Source organism: Amphiura filiformis, chromosome 14 (assembly GCF_039555335.1).
Source record: "Amphiura filiformis chromosome 14, Afil_fr2py, whole genome shotgun sequence".
Lineage (NCBI taxonomy): Eukaryota > Metazoa > Echinodermata > Ophiuroidea > Amphilepidida > Amphiuridae > Amphiura > Amphiura filiformis.
In genome coordinates, this window is record NC_092641.1 from 3,315,345 (window position 1) to 3,334,679 (window position 19,335).

Below are 19,335 nucleotides of genomic sequence, written 5' to 3' on the forward strand. Positions count from 1 at the left end.
CCACCGCCTTCCATCTACCGACAGCCTTTGAACCAATGGCCGTGATGAGCGGGGGCACCGCCCCCCACCCCCACTGGCTACTCCACTGATATTAACCACCCTGTAAGTAGGCATGTCCACTAAAAATTGAAGTACTTTTAAATTGATTCAGACCTAACTTATTGGATGGGAATTGATGAAAGAAACATTTTGGCGTTTAAATAATCTTAATCGGACATTTCATTCCAGAGATATGTCCTTTCGAGTGTCACGGTTTTATATAGGGCTGCTAGAACATGTTAAAAAGTTAAAGTCCAAAAAGGAATACTAACAGAAAGTGCAACTTTAAGGTACTTTTTCTTAATGTATTTATTAACTATCTTATCTGGAACATTATATTTGCTTATAACAACATGAAAATAAGATCATCCTGAAAATTTAATCGATTTTGTTGACATACAACAAAAACTATAAGACCTCAAAACCCATGGTTTGTTTGTTGAAACCTCAAGCATGATCATAGATGGCCGCCATGGAAAATATCTCCTTAGAGGAGATGAACAATAAGTGCATTATTTCAAATGAAAAGCGGTAGTCTTAAACATTGTTCAATCTTTTAAGGTCAGCACATTTTATCTTCAAAAATTATTATATTTCATCATGGCATAAGTTTGGTAACATTAATCACTACCAATTTTGAGAAATTTGCTCCAACTCAAAGGTTATCTTTACTACATTGAGCAATACACTGTGTGCATGGAAGCCATGATGGTCCCCGGTTTTATACTCCCTATGAAATGGACATGGTAGTGAGAAGTGCACGGGAAGTGCATGATTTGAGATGGGCATGTAGGCTTAAACATTCTTAAATTTCTTAACATCCTACACATTTTGTCTTCATAAATAGTTAAATTTTATGAGTATGTAAGTTTGCTTGTCTGATTCACTCCAAATTTGGAGATAATTATGCTTTGAACACCTGATGCACGGAATGGTGTCACTTCAACCTGTTGTAGTTCTCATCTCATTAAATTTTTCATTAAAAAAAGTTGATCTCTTCATGCAGGAAGGTCCTCTCTATTTACTGACCAAACAGGAAAAAGTTTGGTGAATGTTTTCTGGTGGAATCAGGAATTTCTTGAAACACCCTGATATAGGCCTACATTTGGATCAAAACAAGTATGTACGCCATTTAACATGCCTGGGATTTCTTGTATCGATCAGTTTCTCCATAGACAATACGTGTGTGAGTGCACGCACACAGTAAATGAAAAATCGTTCTAGTGGAAACTGTATTGAGAGTGGGCATCCCTACTGTAAGTAGTTCCCTGGTGGTATATGACAGTTAATATAAGGTACAAGTACAAATGGTTATAAGGGACTGTTCACAAACACTTGTTGGGGTAGTCGAATTTTATTAAAATATGTTATTATTAGTCATGATGAAGCCATTTCGTTGAACTCAAAATTATACTGATGTTTATTAAAATTAAAGTATTCAATAGTAAAATGGTCATAAAGAATTAAGAATATCAGATGATTAGTGACAATAAAAGTAATTGAATGCAACATTATCTTGCACAGCCGCGGATCCAGAGAGAAAAAAATATGGGGGGCGCAAAATAGGGATGAGATTTGTAGAGGGCGACGAACCATATGGCCGCGGAGCGGTCATCGTGTCGCGCTTGCGCGATGCAGGGGGGTGTCTGAGGGGGATGTGCCCCCTCAGAAGTGAGAAACTTTTGCAAAATGAAGACCTACATGTAATTGAGGCCATTTGGTGGACCATTTTGACACTATTATTGTGTAAAATTTGAGTTTGAAAGAGCAGAAATGTGTGAAATGACCATGACAGCTCATTTCCCATTCGTGGACAAGTTATCAATATTATTGTATAAATTCAATTGCTTGCGCGATGCAGGGGGGTGGGGTGTGAGGGGGGGATGTGCCCCCTCCAAAGTGAGAAACTTTTGCAAAATGAAGACCTAATTGAGGCCATTTGGTGGACCATTTTGACACTATTCTGGAAACTGGAACGCCTTTGGAGAAGCCCATCCCTGCCAATCGAAACAAAAATCAAGCTGTTTCAGACAACTTGCGTTACTGTCTTTCTGTACGGGTGTGAGTCATGGGTAATCACCAAGGACATGGAAAACAAAATCAATGCCTTTGCAACATCTTGTTATGCACATATCAAATGCAACCCCGGCCCCTGGGGACCCGGGGATGGTCCGGGACTTGACATCATGTGACCCGGGATTTGATTCAAAAAGTGTCCCGGGGAGCCGGTGTTGGCCGGACTGGTATAAGAATTGACGTCGCCTAAAACCCCGGAAATTGGGCCGGGACTTACCCAGGGGAGGGCCGGGATTATGTCGTAACATACCCGGGTTTTCCAACCAGTAAAATATGGGCCGTGAACATGGTCATGGTTTGATAGTAAGGATGCCCGTATTTATGGACCGGGAATCCTTTCACTTGGCCGCACTTGAGCCGTGGATATATACTATAAATAATCCACTGAGTCGCCAAATTAATGTTACTGTTCATAATCCATTCCAAAAACAAAATCTTTTTGCAGTAGGCCATGTATCTGTTATTTAGCGGGACTCTAAAGTTAGCATGGTTAACCAGACCACACTGGCTTTTGGATATGCATGTGCAAACGAGAGCCTGCTGTACGCTTATTTATGCCAAATGTATTGGGGTTTTTTAAAAGTTTTTAAGCACCTGCCGAGAGTAAAGTTTTAAATTATTAGGCCTACACTCAAAAACAAAACTGACCGTGATAATAAAAGAATCTATGACATCTCGATGATCGACTGCTACATGGCTACATACATGATATAAAAATTGAATTCTATATATTGTGTTAATATACAGAATTTTAAAACGATATTACATTTTCATGTTGGAGCGTTTAACAATAATTACTAGAGACATTATGATTTCCAAACGTAGACATCAGATGTACTTTGATCTATTCCAAACCAAAAGGGTAGGTCTATATCAAATTTTTAGATTCCATGCCTATCTCGGGCCTATCCATAGGTAAACTGTGCACGTTGAAGCCCGTATGCTGATACTCAAACAGTTGAGCAAGTATATAGGCCTAAACCTAATATAGGAAGGAGAGGAAATAATTATGCTGCTCTGCGCTATTGACGAGAATCTAGGTAACATAATTTTGTTTATCGGTTTTAGATGTTCCGCAACATGGTGAGTAACTGACGTATTTGCAATGGGACACACATATTTTGAAGCCTTTGAATCCACCCAGCATGTCCAGAGCTCGGCAGTCGAAATTTGAGCCCGCATGACACGATTGCCGCAATAATATTAAAACCATATTAAAACCATATTAAGATCCAAGCCTATGATGCTCAAGGCCGGAACTTGGGCCGGGAATACCCGGGTTTGCATCCGCTTGCATCAGATATTCACCCGGGGGGGAGTGGCTGAGAGTTTTGTCCGGGTGGGTCCGGGACTGGCCAGGTGTTTACCCGGGACTTGAACTTTTAAACCCAAAATCCACGGCCCACGACCCGGCCATCCCCGGGTCCCCAGGGGCCGGGGTTGCATTTGATAAGTGCATTACAGAGTCATGTTAAACATCAAGCGTGTGGATCGGATTCCAAATGAAACCATCTACAATCTGACCAACACCACTCCACTGGTTGCCAGAGTCAAGATTCATCAACTCAAATTTCTCGGCCATATACTGCGTCTTGAAGACGCATTTAGCCTGTGAAAGAATATGCCCTTTACATTCCACCACATGGGAAGAGGAAACCGGGACGGCCGCGACACTGTACTTACAGTATGTCCAGCACCTCCTGGGAGATACTGAAGGGATGTTGCAGCCAAACAAAATTGTTTCGCTTGCCCAAGATCGCAACAGTTGGAGAAAGCTTGTAGTCGCCTGCTCCGCAGCCGACTGATGATGATGATGATTGTCTAAAATTTGAGTTTGAAAAAACGGAAAATTTGTGAAATGACCATGACGGCTCATTTCCTATTCGTGGACAAGTTTTCAATATTATTGTATAAATTCAATTGAAACATAATAAAGTTCCGGTTATATCCAAAGTATAAAGGAAAGGGTAACTTCTTTATACATACGCAGGGGGTGTCTGAGGGGGGATGTTCCCCTGATAAGTTGGAAAATTTTGCAAAATGAAGGACCAATTGAAGCCATTTGTATGGCAAGAAATTCAGCATGTGCCCCCATCCAGGGATCCAGCATGTGTCCCAATATTATTATTACCTACTAAAGTAAAATACAGCAAAGTTTTGATAATACACATACCTGTAATATAATAACACAAAATGTGAAGAAATCTCTCTCTATAGCTTTCTATCTCCTTCACTATAGATCCAGCTTATAGATGCTCTATCACACAGGTGTCTAAAGTCTACATGTAGGCACTGTATATAGCAAGTTTACAGGTTTGGAGCTTTATATCAGATATACCAAACCACAGATCCTGGCATGCACTGACCCAGAGGTCATGCAGACTGCAGAGGGGACAGTCAAGGTTCCTCCAATGCAAGAATAAAGTTTTGTTTATGGGGCCTGTTTTTTCAGAGATTCTATACATGTCACATTTAATGTTAATTGTTTTCTTGTCACATTGAAGCATTATCTCTGCAAAAGGAGCAGAGTATTCTTTTTGAAAATATGAAGTATTTTATTGAAGTTTTATTTGATGGAACAAGTATGTTCAATCTATTTCCATTCTATTTCTAGTCATTTTTTTTTAAATACTTTTATTGAAACAGCAGTTTATAGCTTTCACTATATTTATAAATGTGTAATTATAAATATAGTCAAAGCACACTGAACAGATTGAATATACTTGTTGCACAAACATTCAACAAATACATGGAGTATTTGGGCCCTTATTGATGGTATACTCCACCGGCGTGTCCAGGATCTTTTCCTGCGGGGGGCTCAGCCCCTCTTTCAGATTTATGTGGGGGGCTTGATGGCTAAAATCGCCAAAAAACGGCTGATTTTACATGATTTTGAACAAAGTGCGGGGGGCTTCAGCACCCAAAGCTCCCCCTGGACACGCCACTGTACTCAAATAGGACAAAAGATTCAACAAGGTTGTTGTCTTCTTAAAAACATAAAAAATGGTGCAAAAGTGGAATATATACGTGCGCAACGCGCACAAATTCACACTAAAGTGGCCAAATATGAGGTTAATTTGGTCAGAAACCCACATATAGGCGTCAGCATTGAGGGGGGGATGATTGTATGGACCATCCCCTGGTAAAATATTGGGGATTTATCACCCCAGGATCTATGCCTATGTTACATACAAGATTTTACTTTAATGCTCTGCATGCTAGCCATGCGCTTCATCAACAGAAAAAGTTCAAGTTTTGAAATATTTTCTCAAAATATCAAGAGCTATCTTAAAAACTACTGAATCAATACTAGGCTTGTTTGTACTCGTTTTAATGCATTTTTTCATGCTGATTCCAAATATGGTCATGAAAATGACATTTCTGAAATTTTTAAATTTTTTAACTAAAAATTGAAACTTGTCGTCTGCAGTCGACACCCGCGTGAAAAGAGTTAAACATGTTGAGGGGCCAATGACACATAGGATATTTTTCCTGCTCATCAACAAAGTTCTTTTTAAAAATCTATGTGACAAAATTGGTAACACTCAACAGAGTTGGGTATCATGAGATTCTCAAATAGGATAAAGATTGAATTTTTATATATTGACTTCTTAAAACTGACCCATTTTCCTGATTCTATTGAGTCACATATCCATCATCAAAGTTAGGGAACAAACCAAAATTTCGATGACGTCCTTTAAACATAACTGGTTTCGTTTCTTAGCCGACCCCCTCCCTCCCTGCAAGAAAAGTAATAATAAAATGTTGAAAATTTTGACATAATAATTATAACAACACATTTTTTTAGACCAATGTTTTTGTACAAACGTAATCAAGTATTTTTACCCCCTCCCCCCTAAACGAAATCAGTTACGTTCAGGACGTCATCGATCTTTTGGTTTGTTCCCTTAATGCACCTTCTTCTAATAAACACATAAATAAACACACTGTGTCATAACAAACCACTGTGGTGATTCAAATTTAAACTGAGTAAATTTGAGTAAAATCAACAAAAAGAGTGAGTAAATTTGCTATCTACTGATGATAGCCGGAGGTGTCAAAACAACAGAGATGTGCTGGATGGAGATGATATCATTCAGTACCAGCCTGGCTGTAATACATTGAGATCTACACATCTGTTCAGTTAATGGTTAATATCAAGATGGTACTGTTGGTAAAAAGTAAAGGTGAGCTGTTAGCTCAAAACTGGGAGAATCTGTCAAAAATGTACTTTGTTTGATATTTTGATAGATTAGGAAATAAGGTTTTGAATGCACCAAATTCATAAGCAAGACTCGGATGACGTTACTAAAAACATGAACCTCTTAAATTGTGCCCCCCCCCCCAATACACAGTATTAGCTTTCCATGCACAGCATTATGTATAGTGTTATTTAGATGGTTCTCCCTCCCTAGGTTTAAGGGGCAGTAAGTTCATTGAGTTTTAAAATAAATTATTTTTAAAAGGAAAATATTTCACCACCTTTCATGGCTCTAAACATAAACAAAAATGCCAAATAGTGTCAATTGTAGAGATTTCTTTGAATTTTGAAAAAAAAAAAGGTGACTCTTTAAGGCCAAGTAAAAAAAGAAACAAGTTTCTCGTCCGGACTTTTTCAAAAAAGGAGGAGGCAGGGCTTTACTATTTACTATTTTTCAATTTTTTGCTATTTTTTCCAAGATGGCCGCCATGCCAAATATGGCTGTTCAATGTATATTTAATCACCGATATTGTGCTATTTGAGTATACTGATGCAATGTATGATAAAACAAATGATTTGTAACATTTTTAGTCCACTTGGCTAAGCATGTTTCAAAATTCAGAAACAGTGAAAATGTACATTTGTTCAGCTTGACAAACGTTTTAATTACTTTATTTTGCTAACAAAATAAAAGAGAAACCTTTCACATAATTTTGGAAATTTAACATTTTTTTCTAAAATTCTAAACATACCCAAAAATACATTCGAGTGCAAAAGCTTTTTCTTCTGGGTAAGAATTTTTTTCTTACATGCAACAGCTTTTTTATTGCACGTTAGAAATTTGATAAATAGGTCATCATATACAAAATGCATGCATGGGCCTATTTATCAAATTTCTAACCTGCAAGAAAAAAGCTGTTGCACGTAAGAAAAAAATTCTTACCCAGAAGAAAAAAGCTTTTGCACTTGAATGTATTTTTTTTGTATTTTTTAGAATTTTAGATTTTTTTTTTAAATTTCCAAAATCATGTGAAAGGTTTTTCTCTTCCTATAATTAGCCATAAAAATTGCCATTTTGATGAGATGAGGCTAACTAAAGTAATTAAAACTTTATTAATATATTCATGCATTTACTAAGTTTAAAAGCTAAATATAGGTCCGATTTTGAGGTGAAATCAATTTTTTTACCCCTAATTCCCTTTTGGGGGTTGGGGCAAGGGTGTATGGCTAGTTGGGCTTGGGTGGGTTGGTATACATGTAGTAAGGTTTGGGGTGGGTTAGAGTTGGGGAAGGGTAGGAAAAACAGTTAAAAACTTTTTTAATTGATTTTTTTTTTTTTTTTTTTTTTTAAATATTTTTTTTAATAGTAAATAGTAAAAAAAAGGAGGAGGCGGGCGGGGACGAGAAACTTGTATTTTATTTTACTTGGCCTAATTAATATTGTTTAACAATTCTTTATGACTCACCAAATCATGCAGGGACAGCATATTGATACTAAATAAACAAATCTTTGTATTGATTTTAACGCCAATCCTATCTGAATACCTCTGTTAGCTGGATATTTATTGCAGCATCATGCGCTAAATACTCCCTAGAATCTTGAGAACCTCATGTTTTCTTTCGTAATCAAACAAAAATAGACGACCACAAATTAACGAGGGACGTGACGACTCTGTTGCTCTTATGCAATCACACCAGAGAATATCACCTTCCCATCAAGCATTAGTCAAGTGTTTCTATAAACTAGCGCATTACACATATGCCCCCACCCACCCACCCACCCGAGAAGTCTTGTCCCCTCCTATGGTATGAATAATGATGGCTGCCATGATATTTAAGATTTTGTGGGGCAAAATCAACCAATTTTGTACAAAATTGCCACAAAAAGTGGAAATTTGTGTGATTTTGGGGACAATAAAAATATTGGGGGGTGGGGAAAATCCCCCCGTACTACCACCACTGGTCACCAATGCATCATGGGAAGACAGGATTTTATGGTTTACAAATCAGAAGGTACAGGAGAGTGACACAGTAGATAATAACATGTCTTCCCATAATGCATTAGTCCAGTGCCTCTATAAACCAAGTATAACAAGGTTACATGTGTGATTTAGTGCAGTGTCATCAATGCATCATGGGAAGACAGGATTTTATAGTTTACAAATCAGATGGCACAGGAGAGGGACACAGTAGAGAATAACATGCCTTCCCATGATGCATTGTCCCAGTACTGCTATACCAAGTATAGCAAGGTTCCCTGTGTGATACCAATGCATCATGGGAAGACATGATATTCTTTTGGGATACCAAACCAAAATAGCCCGGAGTTAAACAAACAATGATGAAAATGAACTCTTTTCCCCTCCTTTCCCTGCTTGCAATTTGCAATTTATCTTAATTTAGAGAAAATGTGATGTAAAAGGCACATAGATGCACCTGAGTAATTATTGGGGTGGAAATAATGTTAATGTTATGAAAACGGTGTTGATATAATTGATGTTGATGTTGATTTTACTCCATTACGAAATCTATTCAGAGAAATGAGTTCATTTGGGGTACAAAATAAAAGAAAAAACAAATTGTATTTTTTGGTCTTTTAAAAGAGATTTATTTTTCAGAGAAACCGTTTTTCTTTTGTCTGACACTGCATTTATTTTATAGGCCTGATTGGTCTAACAGAACGCATCCAACACTTTATTTGGAAAACCACTTTTATTACCTACATTGCGTGCAGACATAGCAACCTTGTCGTCATTGTGTGGGGTGGGTGGGTGTGTGTTTGTCAAAACCATTAATGGTCATATATCTTCTGCTGACATACTTATAGTAAGAATTCCAATTGAATGAACGCAGCTTTTAACAGCTGCACTCGATCCAACCGCGATCGTATACTGCATATTTCAAACTACAATGCGAACGCACGACCTTGGATACAATGCTATCCAATCACGAAAAGTGCGTTTGCATGGTTGATTCACTTCGCGCTTACTCACGCACAGTCGCACACGCTGGCGTACATCGCGCAGTGTACGCACAAATTCGTCACGCTATTGAAAGCTGCGTTCATTCAATTGGAATTCCCACTATAAGTCAACCCAAAGTGGTGATAATAATCTTTTGGTATAAGAACATTGGGTGAGTGGAGATGTTAATAGGTCAAATGTCATCTAGAGGTCAAATGAGGCCACAAGGGGTCAAATTTTAAAATTGCTGAGATTTGGGCTCAAATTTGGTTGACATAAACCTGAGGAGAAGGTGTTGAAAATCAAGCAGAGGTCATTCAAGGTCAAAGGTTGTGTGGGGTCAAATTAAAATATGCTGTGATTGGGTTCAATCTTAATGGACATCAACCATTGTGCTTTGGAGCTTTAAGGCAGTATGACTTCTCTTTATTACATTATGTTATGTTACAATATGTTACGTACAATTACATTACCTTACATTACATTACATATGATTTTAGTTAAATTGTTGTTAGTCTTACATTACATTTAATTAAGTTACATTACATTACATTGCATTACATTACATTACATTACATTACATTACATTACATTACATTACATTACATTACATTACATTACATTACATTATATATGATACATTTCCTTATGTTACATTACATACATTTCCTTGTGTTATGTTACATTATTCCAGAACATCTTTTTTTGGGGTGGGGGACAGGTAGAAGTTGATATGTTATATGATCAAGTGGAATGATTTGGATGTCACTAATATTGTTTTTGAGATATTGGCAAATACAGTGTTCAAATTCTTTTGTTTTATATTGTTTTCAGCCATTGATGAGTTGCTCATAATTCGGTAACCAAATGTCCGATTTTGATGGGGTTTGCTCCAAAATGTAGCATTTGTAGACTGCCAGAAAATGATGTAGAAAACGACACATGACTCATTCCCCTTGATCATGTCACATATTAAGCATTACAATTTCCAACATCAAAACTGATATTTAAGATAATCCAATGAAAAATAGTTACAAATAAGTTCCAAGTGGTCCACCTGCAAGTGGCAGATTCTGAAGAGCGATATCCATAGCATCAGGTTTCAAATCATTCCGTGGTTTGGGTAATTGCTCAAAAACTTTATCCCAGAATGCATTGTCCCTTTCCCTGTACTTGATCCAGTTCTTCTTCCCCATGTATTCTCTCATATTTATCGGAACTACTTCTGGGTCAAGGTTCTCTAACTGAATAATGAGTAAAGTGTCCATACGCTCTCGCATTGATTGTATCAATGCTTGATTGAATTCGTACTCTGCGCATTGCTCGTTGTTGATGTAATTTTGTGTTATGATGATTACGATTCGGTGAGCGCCCTCAATCGCTTCCTGGATACTTTCTAACTGGTTTGTACCGGGTATACTGTTAATTTCAAACACATACGTTTTGAACTTCTCCTCTACAAACTTTGGGCGCAGTGTTTCTAGTACAAAATCTCTGTCTTGTGAAGCATAAGAAATAAAAATATCGTATTTATATTCAAATTTTGTGGGTGGAATTGGCGCCAATCCTGGAATACGATAATGACGTAAACGTTGACGGATATACCGTCGTTTGTGGTATACCACAATGGTCCCAACTATAACCACTATAAGTAGACACCCCATGCTACTGCTAGCGCTTATCACAACCACTCCATTATCCATTGGATTAGCAGGTGGACAAAATTGGTCATGTGTTAAGTTCAGCAACGGCACATGCTTAGCTTCACCGAGTATCACTTCACAATATACCTTGCGGTAGCGTATCTGCGATTCATTCCCAGCCAAAAAGTTGGGTAGCCATGATAAGCTGCAGTTACAGTTCCATGGATTGTTTTGCAAATCAAGAAATATATCGGATTGAAAGTTATCAAATATTCCTTCCGTTAATGTTGTCAGACTGTTGTTTTTGAGAGTAAATGCTTTTAGATGTCTATTTTTAGTTTTGGATAATTGTTTTGGAAGATGGGTGAGTTGGTTATTGTTGAGGAATACATTTACCCATGGATATAGGTTGCTGGTATCAAGTAGTCCTTGAGGAACGGTGGTCAGCAGGTTGTATTCAAGTAATAGTTCTGGTGTAAATTGGTCTCTGTAATTTTGAATCTCAAAGGCATAACTGACATTGCTAATATCTATCCAAATATTTGGCAGTGTTTCTAGATAGTTATTGTTCAGTGCTAGGTATGTTATATATTTTGTTTGCAGAAATGGATCGGGAAGGATAGCCAAGTTGTTATAAGACAAATCCAGATGATATAGATAGTTGAGTTGCGCAAAACTTTCCGGATCAATATGCGTGATATGATTATATTGGAGTTCAAGCTGAATGAGGAGTTTTAGGTGCGCAAAATATGACAACTTTATTTCATTCAAATTGTTGCCAGACAGTTCCAGTAATGTTAAATTGCCTAATCCGAGAAACGCATCATATTCTATTATTGTGATGTTGTTCCCACGGAGACTAAGCGTTATCAAACAATTTAAATCTGCAAAAATGTGAGATGGAATAAGCTGTATAGGATTATCTAACACTTCAAGAACCTTAGTACCATTATACACATCTGTTGGGATGTTAGTTAAGTTGAGCTGTACACAAGCAGTGGTGATCTCCTCTTTTAATGCATCTAGATACCCAAAACACAAACATGGAGATGGACAAGCGTAATCACACAAGAAAAATTGTGTGTTATTTTGAATTTGAGATTCAAGTAGGACTGCTACAGATATGGGTCTGGGAACAGAATCAAAGCCATAACCATGGGTTTTATTACAGAATAGCAAGGTGTGGTTCAAGAAACGTTGATTTGCAAAATCTACATGGTGCGGCCAGTTTGAATACAAACTTTCATCATATCCAATAGAATGTATTGCATGATCCATGTTGCAATCACAGTCAAGGGGATTTCCCAGCATGTCCACATCAACGACGGAATTATCTGTGACCAGATACGGAAACTTCAGAAAATTGGTAAATCTGTTGTTTGCAAGGTTCAGATGCTGGAGACTCCCCACTTGATAAAACAAATTCTGTGATATATATGTGATCCGATTGTTGCTAAGATCAATTGTGTGCAGATTTGGAAGATTTTGAAAAACCCAATAATCAATATCTACGAGTAAGTTGAACGACAAATCTACAATGCGAAGTTGTGGACAGTAGGCGAAGGTATAGTCCTCGGTAGTGTTGGTTATTGCTATCATACCATTATGCGATAGGTATAACTCTTCAACTGCATTGAGTTCTTGGAAAAACTCAACTGTACAATACTCTATACCATTGTAGGATAAGTCAACAATGTTTACGTTTGGTGTTCCTGATAAGTTCATGTAGGGGTCAGAGATCATATTATGGGATACGTCAATGGATCTCAAATTTGGAAGATCGATGAAGGAATCATGCTGAATGTCGGATATGTTGTTTTGAGCTAGCTTGATCGTTTTGATCTCCGTAAATCCTTTTAATGACGGTGGATTTGAGAGACTATTGTTTTCCAAGTTGATTGTCTTGAGCACGTGGACAAAAGGGAAAATTGACCAATCAAGATGGGTTAGTCCATTACTGCTGAGGTCCAGTAGGGTGATGTTATATGAGGAACAGGGATTCTGGTAGACAGGTTCTGGTGTTGTCATCATTCGATTGTCCATTCCTGAATTGGCCATCAATGAATCTAAACCGATATTGTTGGAGAGACGAATGATTTCCAGATTATCACATGGTAAGCTTTGAAATAATACCCGAAGTTCAAAGCTAGTAATGTTGCTGTGAGTAATCTCAAATGACTTCAGCATGATCAAGGAAGACAAATTAAAATGTGGCCATTCTTGCTTCGTTGTGATGTCACAGGATGTGAAGGACAGCTTTTCCAAGATGGATGGATGCGCAAGCGGAATATCTGACAATGATACAGCGCCATCGATGGTGTCGTTGGTTGCGCAATTCAAGTGAAAGTGTCGTACAGGAGGTAAAGACTCAGATAATGTTGAGTTTGGTGAAAGGGTCATTAGGTAACCATGGTAACACTCAATCTGGTCAAAGATGGCTGGAGTCATTGCTGAAGAGGGTTCCTGCAGGACACTGCACCTGCATCCTGTTGGACAGATGTCTTTGTTGTTTATAGGAACCGAAGAGCAGATGGTAATGAGGGATAGGACAAAGATGATGGCGGCCATCTTGTTTTTGTTGGCTGCTCTCATCAAGAAGAACGGTTCTCCTTTCCGATAGTGTTGGTTGAATTTTCTGTAAGAAATAAAAGAGAGAAACTATGTCACTAAGGCAACTGCCTTCTCTCTACACTTTAATCAAGCATAGGTATTAGCCTTAAAGCATAGACCATATGCTTAAAGTTATAAGATATAATTTTTGACAAATTTTAATTATGTTATTGTTTCACAAAACTTATAAATAGTACCCTAGAAAAGTACTGGTAAAAAAATGTCACAAAACAAAGCTAAAATATTAAGTTCAAATGAAAAATATCTACTTTAATCTGTTTAACTGTGGAACTCTATAGTGGAATTATAGGATGATAATATTATTATAAAACTGCTCTATTCTGCTACAAACAAATTTGGCTAATTCCAGTTAGTTGTAAGTGGAATGTGTAAGCATTACAAGTATGTCAAAAAATCAGGTTTAATAAGAAATGTGCACAAACCCACTATATATTATACACATATTTGACTATGGACTTACCTGGATGAAGATTCTGTTTATACGTCTGACTTCTGTCAAGTTATTTGTAAATCTGACTGCGTTAACTAACTATACCTAACAGGATGTTGTTGCTGCATGCTGTTCTGTCAAACCAATAGCTGCTATGTGTTAAATATGCACAATATAATATATTGTATTGTACATATTTTACACATAGCAGCTATGGCAGTCAACCTCATAATTCCAATAGCTGCCATGTGTTAAATATGCACAATAAACTATATCATATTGTACATATTTTACACACAGCAGCTATCGTTGTGTATGTCTCTTTATATCTGATTGACGATTTTGAAAAAGAAAAGAAATTGTTTAACTTTGACCTTGATGCAGAAGAATGAACAAGTTAAATGAAACAATTTTCACTGCCATGGTAACCAACGTGTCTGTGTATTGGGCTATTCTATTTAAAATTCACACTACCCCTGTGGAAGATTTTGGAAATATCTTTCACAGAGGGAGTATGAATTTCAAATGGAATGAGCACATTAGGCAGCTCCATTTTAATTTCATACACCCTCTGAGAAAGATTCAACCTGAATCTTTCCCTGAGGGAGAGTGAGTTTCAAATGGAGCTGCTAATCGTGCTCATTCCATTTGAAATTATACTCCCCTGTGGAAGATATTTCCAAAATCTTCCACAGGGGTAGTGTGGATTTTAAATGGAATACCTCAGCAACTGTTCTATTTGAAAGGAAAATCCGGGTTCAGATTTGTTAGGTTATAAAATGTTTTTGTCTCTGTATATTGTGCCTTTGAAATAAAAATCCTATTTATCCTATTTGTGTCTCTTTTTGTTTTTCATATCATTTTATTTTTTAAAGAAATAAATGGCAAAATAACAATATAGAATACCCCCATTGCACTCTAACACTTACCCTAACCAATCCCACTCTAACACTAATCCCTTAGGTCTACACTGATCCTAACCATAACCCTAATACTAGCCCTTACCCTTACCCTAACACTAAGGGGATGTGCAATAATATTATGAGCCCTGGGTGGAGGGTAAAATTGAGATCCCAAACATATAGTATGTGCAGGGGGGGCAAAGTTTTTTTGGCAACCTGAGAGGGGAAGCAAGTGAAGCCTTTTTGGCACGCCGCTCGAACTAACATATAAAAAGGGACCTTGAGAACTCATAGTATCTATTTACTTGTTGGTGTCAATAACACTGTACGCATACTTATTGGTTTGTTTATACCAGGCACAGACAATGATGTCATGGTTATTTTTAACTAACTAATGTAAGGCCAAATAAAAAAATAAACATGTTTCACGTCCCCTCCCGCTTCCTTTTTTGAGGTTTTCTCAAATAAATTTTTATTTTTTGAAATTCAGTTATAACTTTTCAAAAAATATGTCTAGGAAGTTGGGATGCTTTCTATAGCTTTGTTAAGATACAAGAAACATTTTAGGAAGGTTTGTGATCATTAGAGGGGGTGTAACTCTCAGAACAACAAATAAAAAAGAGCCTCCTCCTTTTTCCAGGCATTATTGTATGTACGGATTGTACGCTAAAACAGCTCTACGTATGGGTATTTACACCAACTTTGCTATAAAAAATAAAAAATAAAAAGCCCCCTCTTCCTCATTTTTTTTCGAAAACCCGGACGTGAAACATGTTTTATTTTTTACTTAGCCTAATAAGAATTAAAAGCGTACCTGGTCGTGCCCAGGTCTACTGCGTTGGAAAATGCAATACATTTGATATGCTACGGTAAATACAGTGTATTTGATACTATGGTAAATCCGGGTTCATTTCAAGTTAATGAAAAGTTTGTATTGTATACTCAGATTGTAAACACACATCTTTGACAAGTCAAGAACAACTCTATTTGGAGTGAGAATTTCACTCTCAGAAGAGTGTTGCAAGGTAATAAAGCTAACAAAAATGCTTTATTTATACTGCTTTAGAAAAAAATTTATTTGAGAGTTTTTTTGTTTGTTTGTTTGTTTTTTGGTTTTTTTTTCATTTTGTTTACAACTAAAACAAGCAATATAATAAAATCACTAAATATTATATGAAAAACAATGGATAATTTCCCCCTGGAAGTTTCCTAAACCATCCATTTTCAATCTAACTACTCTGCACTGATTTGACATCCTCAGTGTGGTTGATGTTCACTTCTATTAATACATGTGTAAAGTTACAAGATCATGGTTACTGTATTCCTATCCACTGTACAAGTACAAATATGCCTACTATGATCTTATCATTATAGTAATCATGTGAAAAACACTAATTGCTAAAATACAATACGTTTGACAGTACCAGTATAGCAAATTATGCCTTTATTATTAACTTTTGAATTTCCTGCACCAGTAGATAGCACAAAATGTTCATTGTCAATATGCAAAGTATATGTCCCTATCTTTGGTAGATAGCAACTATACCTTTAAGTCCTTTAGTCTGGCCATCTGTCCTTGTGTCTATCCATCTGCCTGTCTGTCTGTCTAGCTTTGTCTGTCATCTGTTTGTACCAGTACAGCTAATTATGTCTTTATTGTAGGCATAGGCCTATATCCTGTGAATTTGAAGAACCTGTCTTCAGTAGATAGCACAAAATGTCCATTGTCAAATATGCAAAATGTATGTCCCTATCTTTGGTAGATAGCAATTATATCTTTAAGTCCTTTAGTCTGGCCCTCTGTCCTTGTATCTATCCATGTGTGTATGTCTGTCATTGTCTGTCATCTGTGTTTGTCTGTATGTCTATCCTTCTCCTAGTTTTGTTTGTTTTCCTAGTTCTAATTCATGACAGCAATTTAATATTGAATATTAAATTAAATGAAAGTTTATATTTCTGTTATTAACCTGATTATATACCCCCATGAAGGTGTGTGTTGGAATCCCTATTGAAAGCTAGGTAGTGTAAACAAAATACACATACAAAGCGAGGAAAACTGGCAAAGCGAGGATTACAAAGTGAGGATTTCTACAGTATTAGATAGGCAGACCTCACTCGGTATGGGGTGTATTAAAAACACAATTATAAGCTTTCCTCGCTTTATATGGGGGTAGTGTGGATATATCTCAGTATGAATGTACAGAACTTTGTGTGTATGTGAAGTGTGTAGGGCGCCATCGCTTTCAATGGGTTTCCAATGGGTATTCATGTTATACTCTAAGAAATGAAAGATGGTCAAATAAGCCATAAGATAAGTAATCATTGCAGATTGTCTTTATTAGCCAGTATCTTGATATAATTCATCGTTGATGCATAGAATCCCTATTTACACCGCCATATTGTGGGAAAATATTACCCACTTGATTAAATAGAGATTTAATACGATATAATATATCAATTGGATTAGTATTATCATCGTATTAATGAAACCTTTCCATATTTGGTATGAAATTATGGGTCAATGGGTATGAGTATTTAATCCAAATTGGAAGTAAATTAATAAAACCTCAAAATTGTCTGTTATATTGGAGGTCTTTATATTGCGAGTAAGTTCGGAGTGGCCACTTGTTAAATCCCTGGATCAAGGGTCTGTTCTTCTTCACTGTAACAAACATTCCAGTTAAAATCAACCCCTATGTAAGACAGGACCCTAATCTCCCACACAGGGGGTGTAGATTTCAAATGGAGTCAGCCATTCAGGTAACCTCATTTGAAATTCACACCCCCTCTGTGGGAGATTAAGGTTATGTCTTCCATAGAGGGCGCTGAAGAAGAGATGTGTTTTGTTCTTGGAATATGTGGAAAAAACAATCTATTTTGTTAACACTGTCGGTTAATCCATTCTGCTTGAAAAGTAAATAGATTTCTAAACATATTTCAATTAGACCAAACCCTATAATCATATATCTGCTTCATTACCCTAAGAGGATCTCATCTGAAACTCCCACAAGACTTAACCTCTTTGTATCACCATTAAATAATTACACAAACTATATGGTGTATCAATTAATAGCAGTGGCATAGATTTCTTAGGAGGATGGGGGAATATTAGGAGGATGGGGTCAGAAAATTTTGTCACCTTTTAGCGACAGAATAAGTTTATTGTACAAACTGTTGAAATATGATGCAAAAGTGGAATAAATTCACATGAAGCATGCAAAAATTTGCTCTTTTGTGCCTAAAATGGCCAAATATGAGGTTAATTTGGTCAGAAACCCACATACAGCCGCCAACATTGGGGGGGGGGTGACTGTATGGACCATCCCCCATGGCAAAATATTGGGGGGATTTTTCCTCCCATCCAACCGGGATCTATGCCTATGATTAATAGCATTATCCCACCATGGGGATTTTCTACAGGCAGGTTCCCCCACCCTAGGTTCCAAATAATGGTGTTTTATTCCCTTTCCTTTTTTATGTATGTAAAATAGAACACCCAAAAGTAGCAAACCCTTATTAGACATAGGCCTATAGGAAGTATAGGCGATGAATACCAACCCTCTCATTTACAAAATATTGACTCTGATAGGGGGAGGGGGCACACCATGGGGCTTCCCCATCCACACCTGACATTTTATGTTGATTATGCTCCATTTAAAATTAAGTTACACAATTATCTAACATCCATTCTAAAAATCAAAGATGTTTTGGAAGAAATTAAGGAAAAATCTGGAAAAAAATCAGACAATGTACTGTGTACTAATAACATGACATGCATGACAGAATTCAAAGTTTAGTCATTACCCGTTGACCACAAAGTCACCCCTGTTCTCAATTGCAATTCCTTGATTAAAATGATAAAAACATAAACCAGTTATGCAAATTAACCACACATTTTGATGAAAGAAATCCAATTTTCTGGCCAATTTGATAAAATAATTTGCATGGCAGGGACCCACTTCGTAGACTTAAAGTGCCATGGAGAGTCTTAGCATAAGTTCTGTTTAAAAAATCACATTTCAATTAATTAATTGGATTATTTTAGTAGACTAAATATTGTGGCTAGAGTGTTAACCAAATTTTCTGCATGAAAACAGACCCATCTGTCTTGATATTAGCTATGACAATTAAAGAAAGTCCAAAAAGAAGGGGAAAAGTACAGAAATGAGGGATGGGAGGAAGCAAGCAATTAAATAATACAACATTTTATTTGACTCAAAACAATTAGTGATTGTATATGTTAGAAGAGATATTTTGATCCATTTAGAGTAAAAATGTGACATTTACTTCATTTTTGTTGTTGAAACCTGAGATTGGATTAAGAATTTTATTTCTCTTGACTCAAGGCTGAGTGACAGTAAAATTGTTTTTCTTTTCTTTTTTCTTTTCTTTTCTTTTCTTCTTTTCTTTTCTTTTCTTTTCTTTTCTTTTCTTTTCTTTTCTTTTCTTT

The 19,335-nt window shown here is 36.7% G+C and overlaps 1 protein-coding gene across 1 annotated transcript; it reads right to left on the reverse strand.

Annotated features, from left to right (window-relative positions):
* Positions 1-9,997: 9,997 nt before the first annotated feature.
* LOC140169614 (uncharacterized) lies at positions 9,998-14,053 on the reverse strand. Its single transcript, XM_072192879.1, has 2 exons — positions 14,014-14,053; positions 9,998-13,557 (listed from the first exon to the last, which is right to left on the reverse strand). Exon 2 carries the CDS (start codon positions 13,512-13,514, stop codon positions 10,311-10,313), a length of 3,204 nt encoding a protein of 1,067 aa, XP_072048980.1. The 5' UTR covers positions 13,515-13,557; positions 14,014-14,053; the 3' UTR covers positions 9,998-10,310.
* Positions 14,054-19,335: the final 5,282 nt, after the last annotated feature.

Excerpts from the sequence above, each read along its gene's own strand:
- LOC140169614 (XM_072192879.1), bottom strand. The coding sequence starts at position 13,514 with ATGAGAGCAGCCAACAAAAACAAGATGGCCGCCATCATCTTTGTCCTA.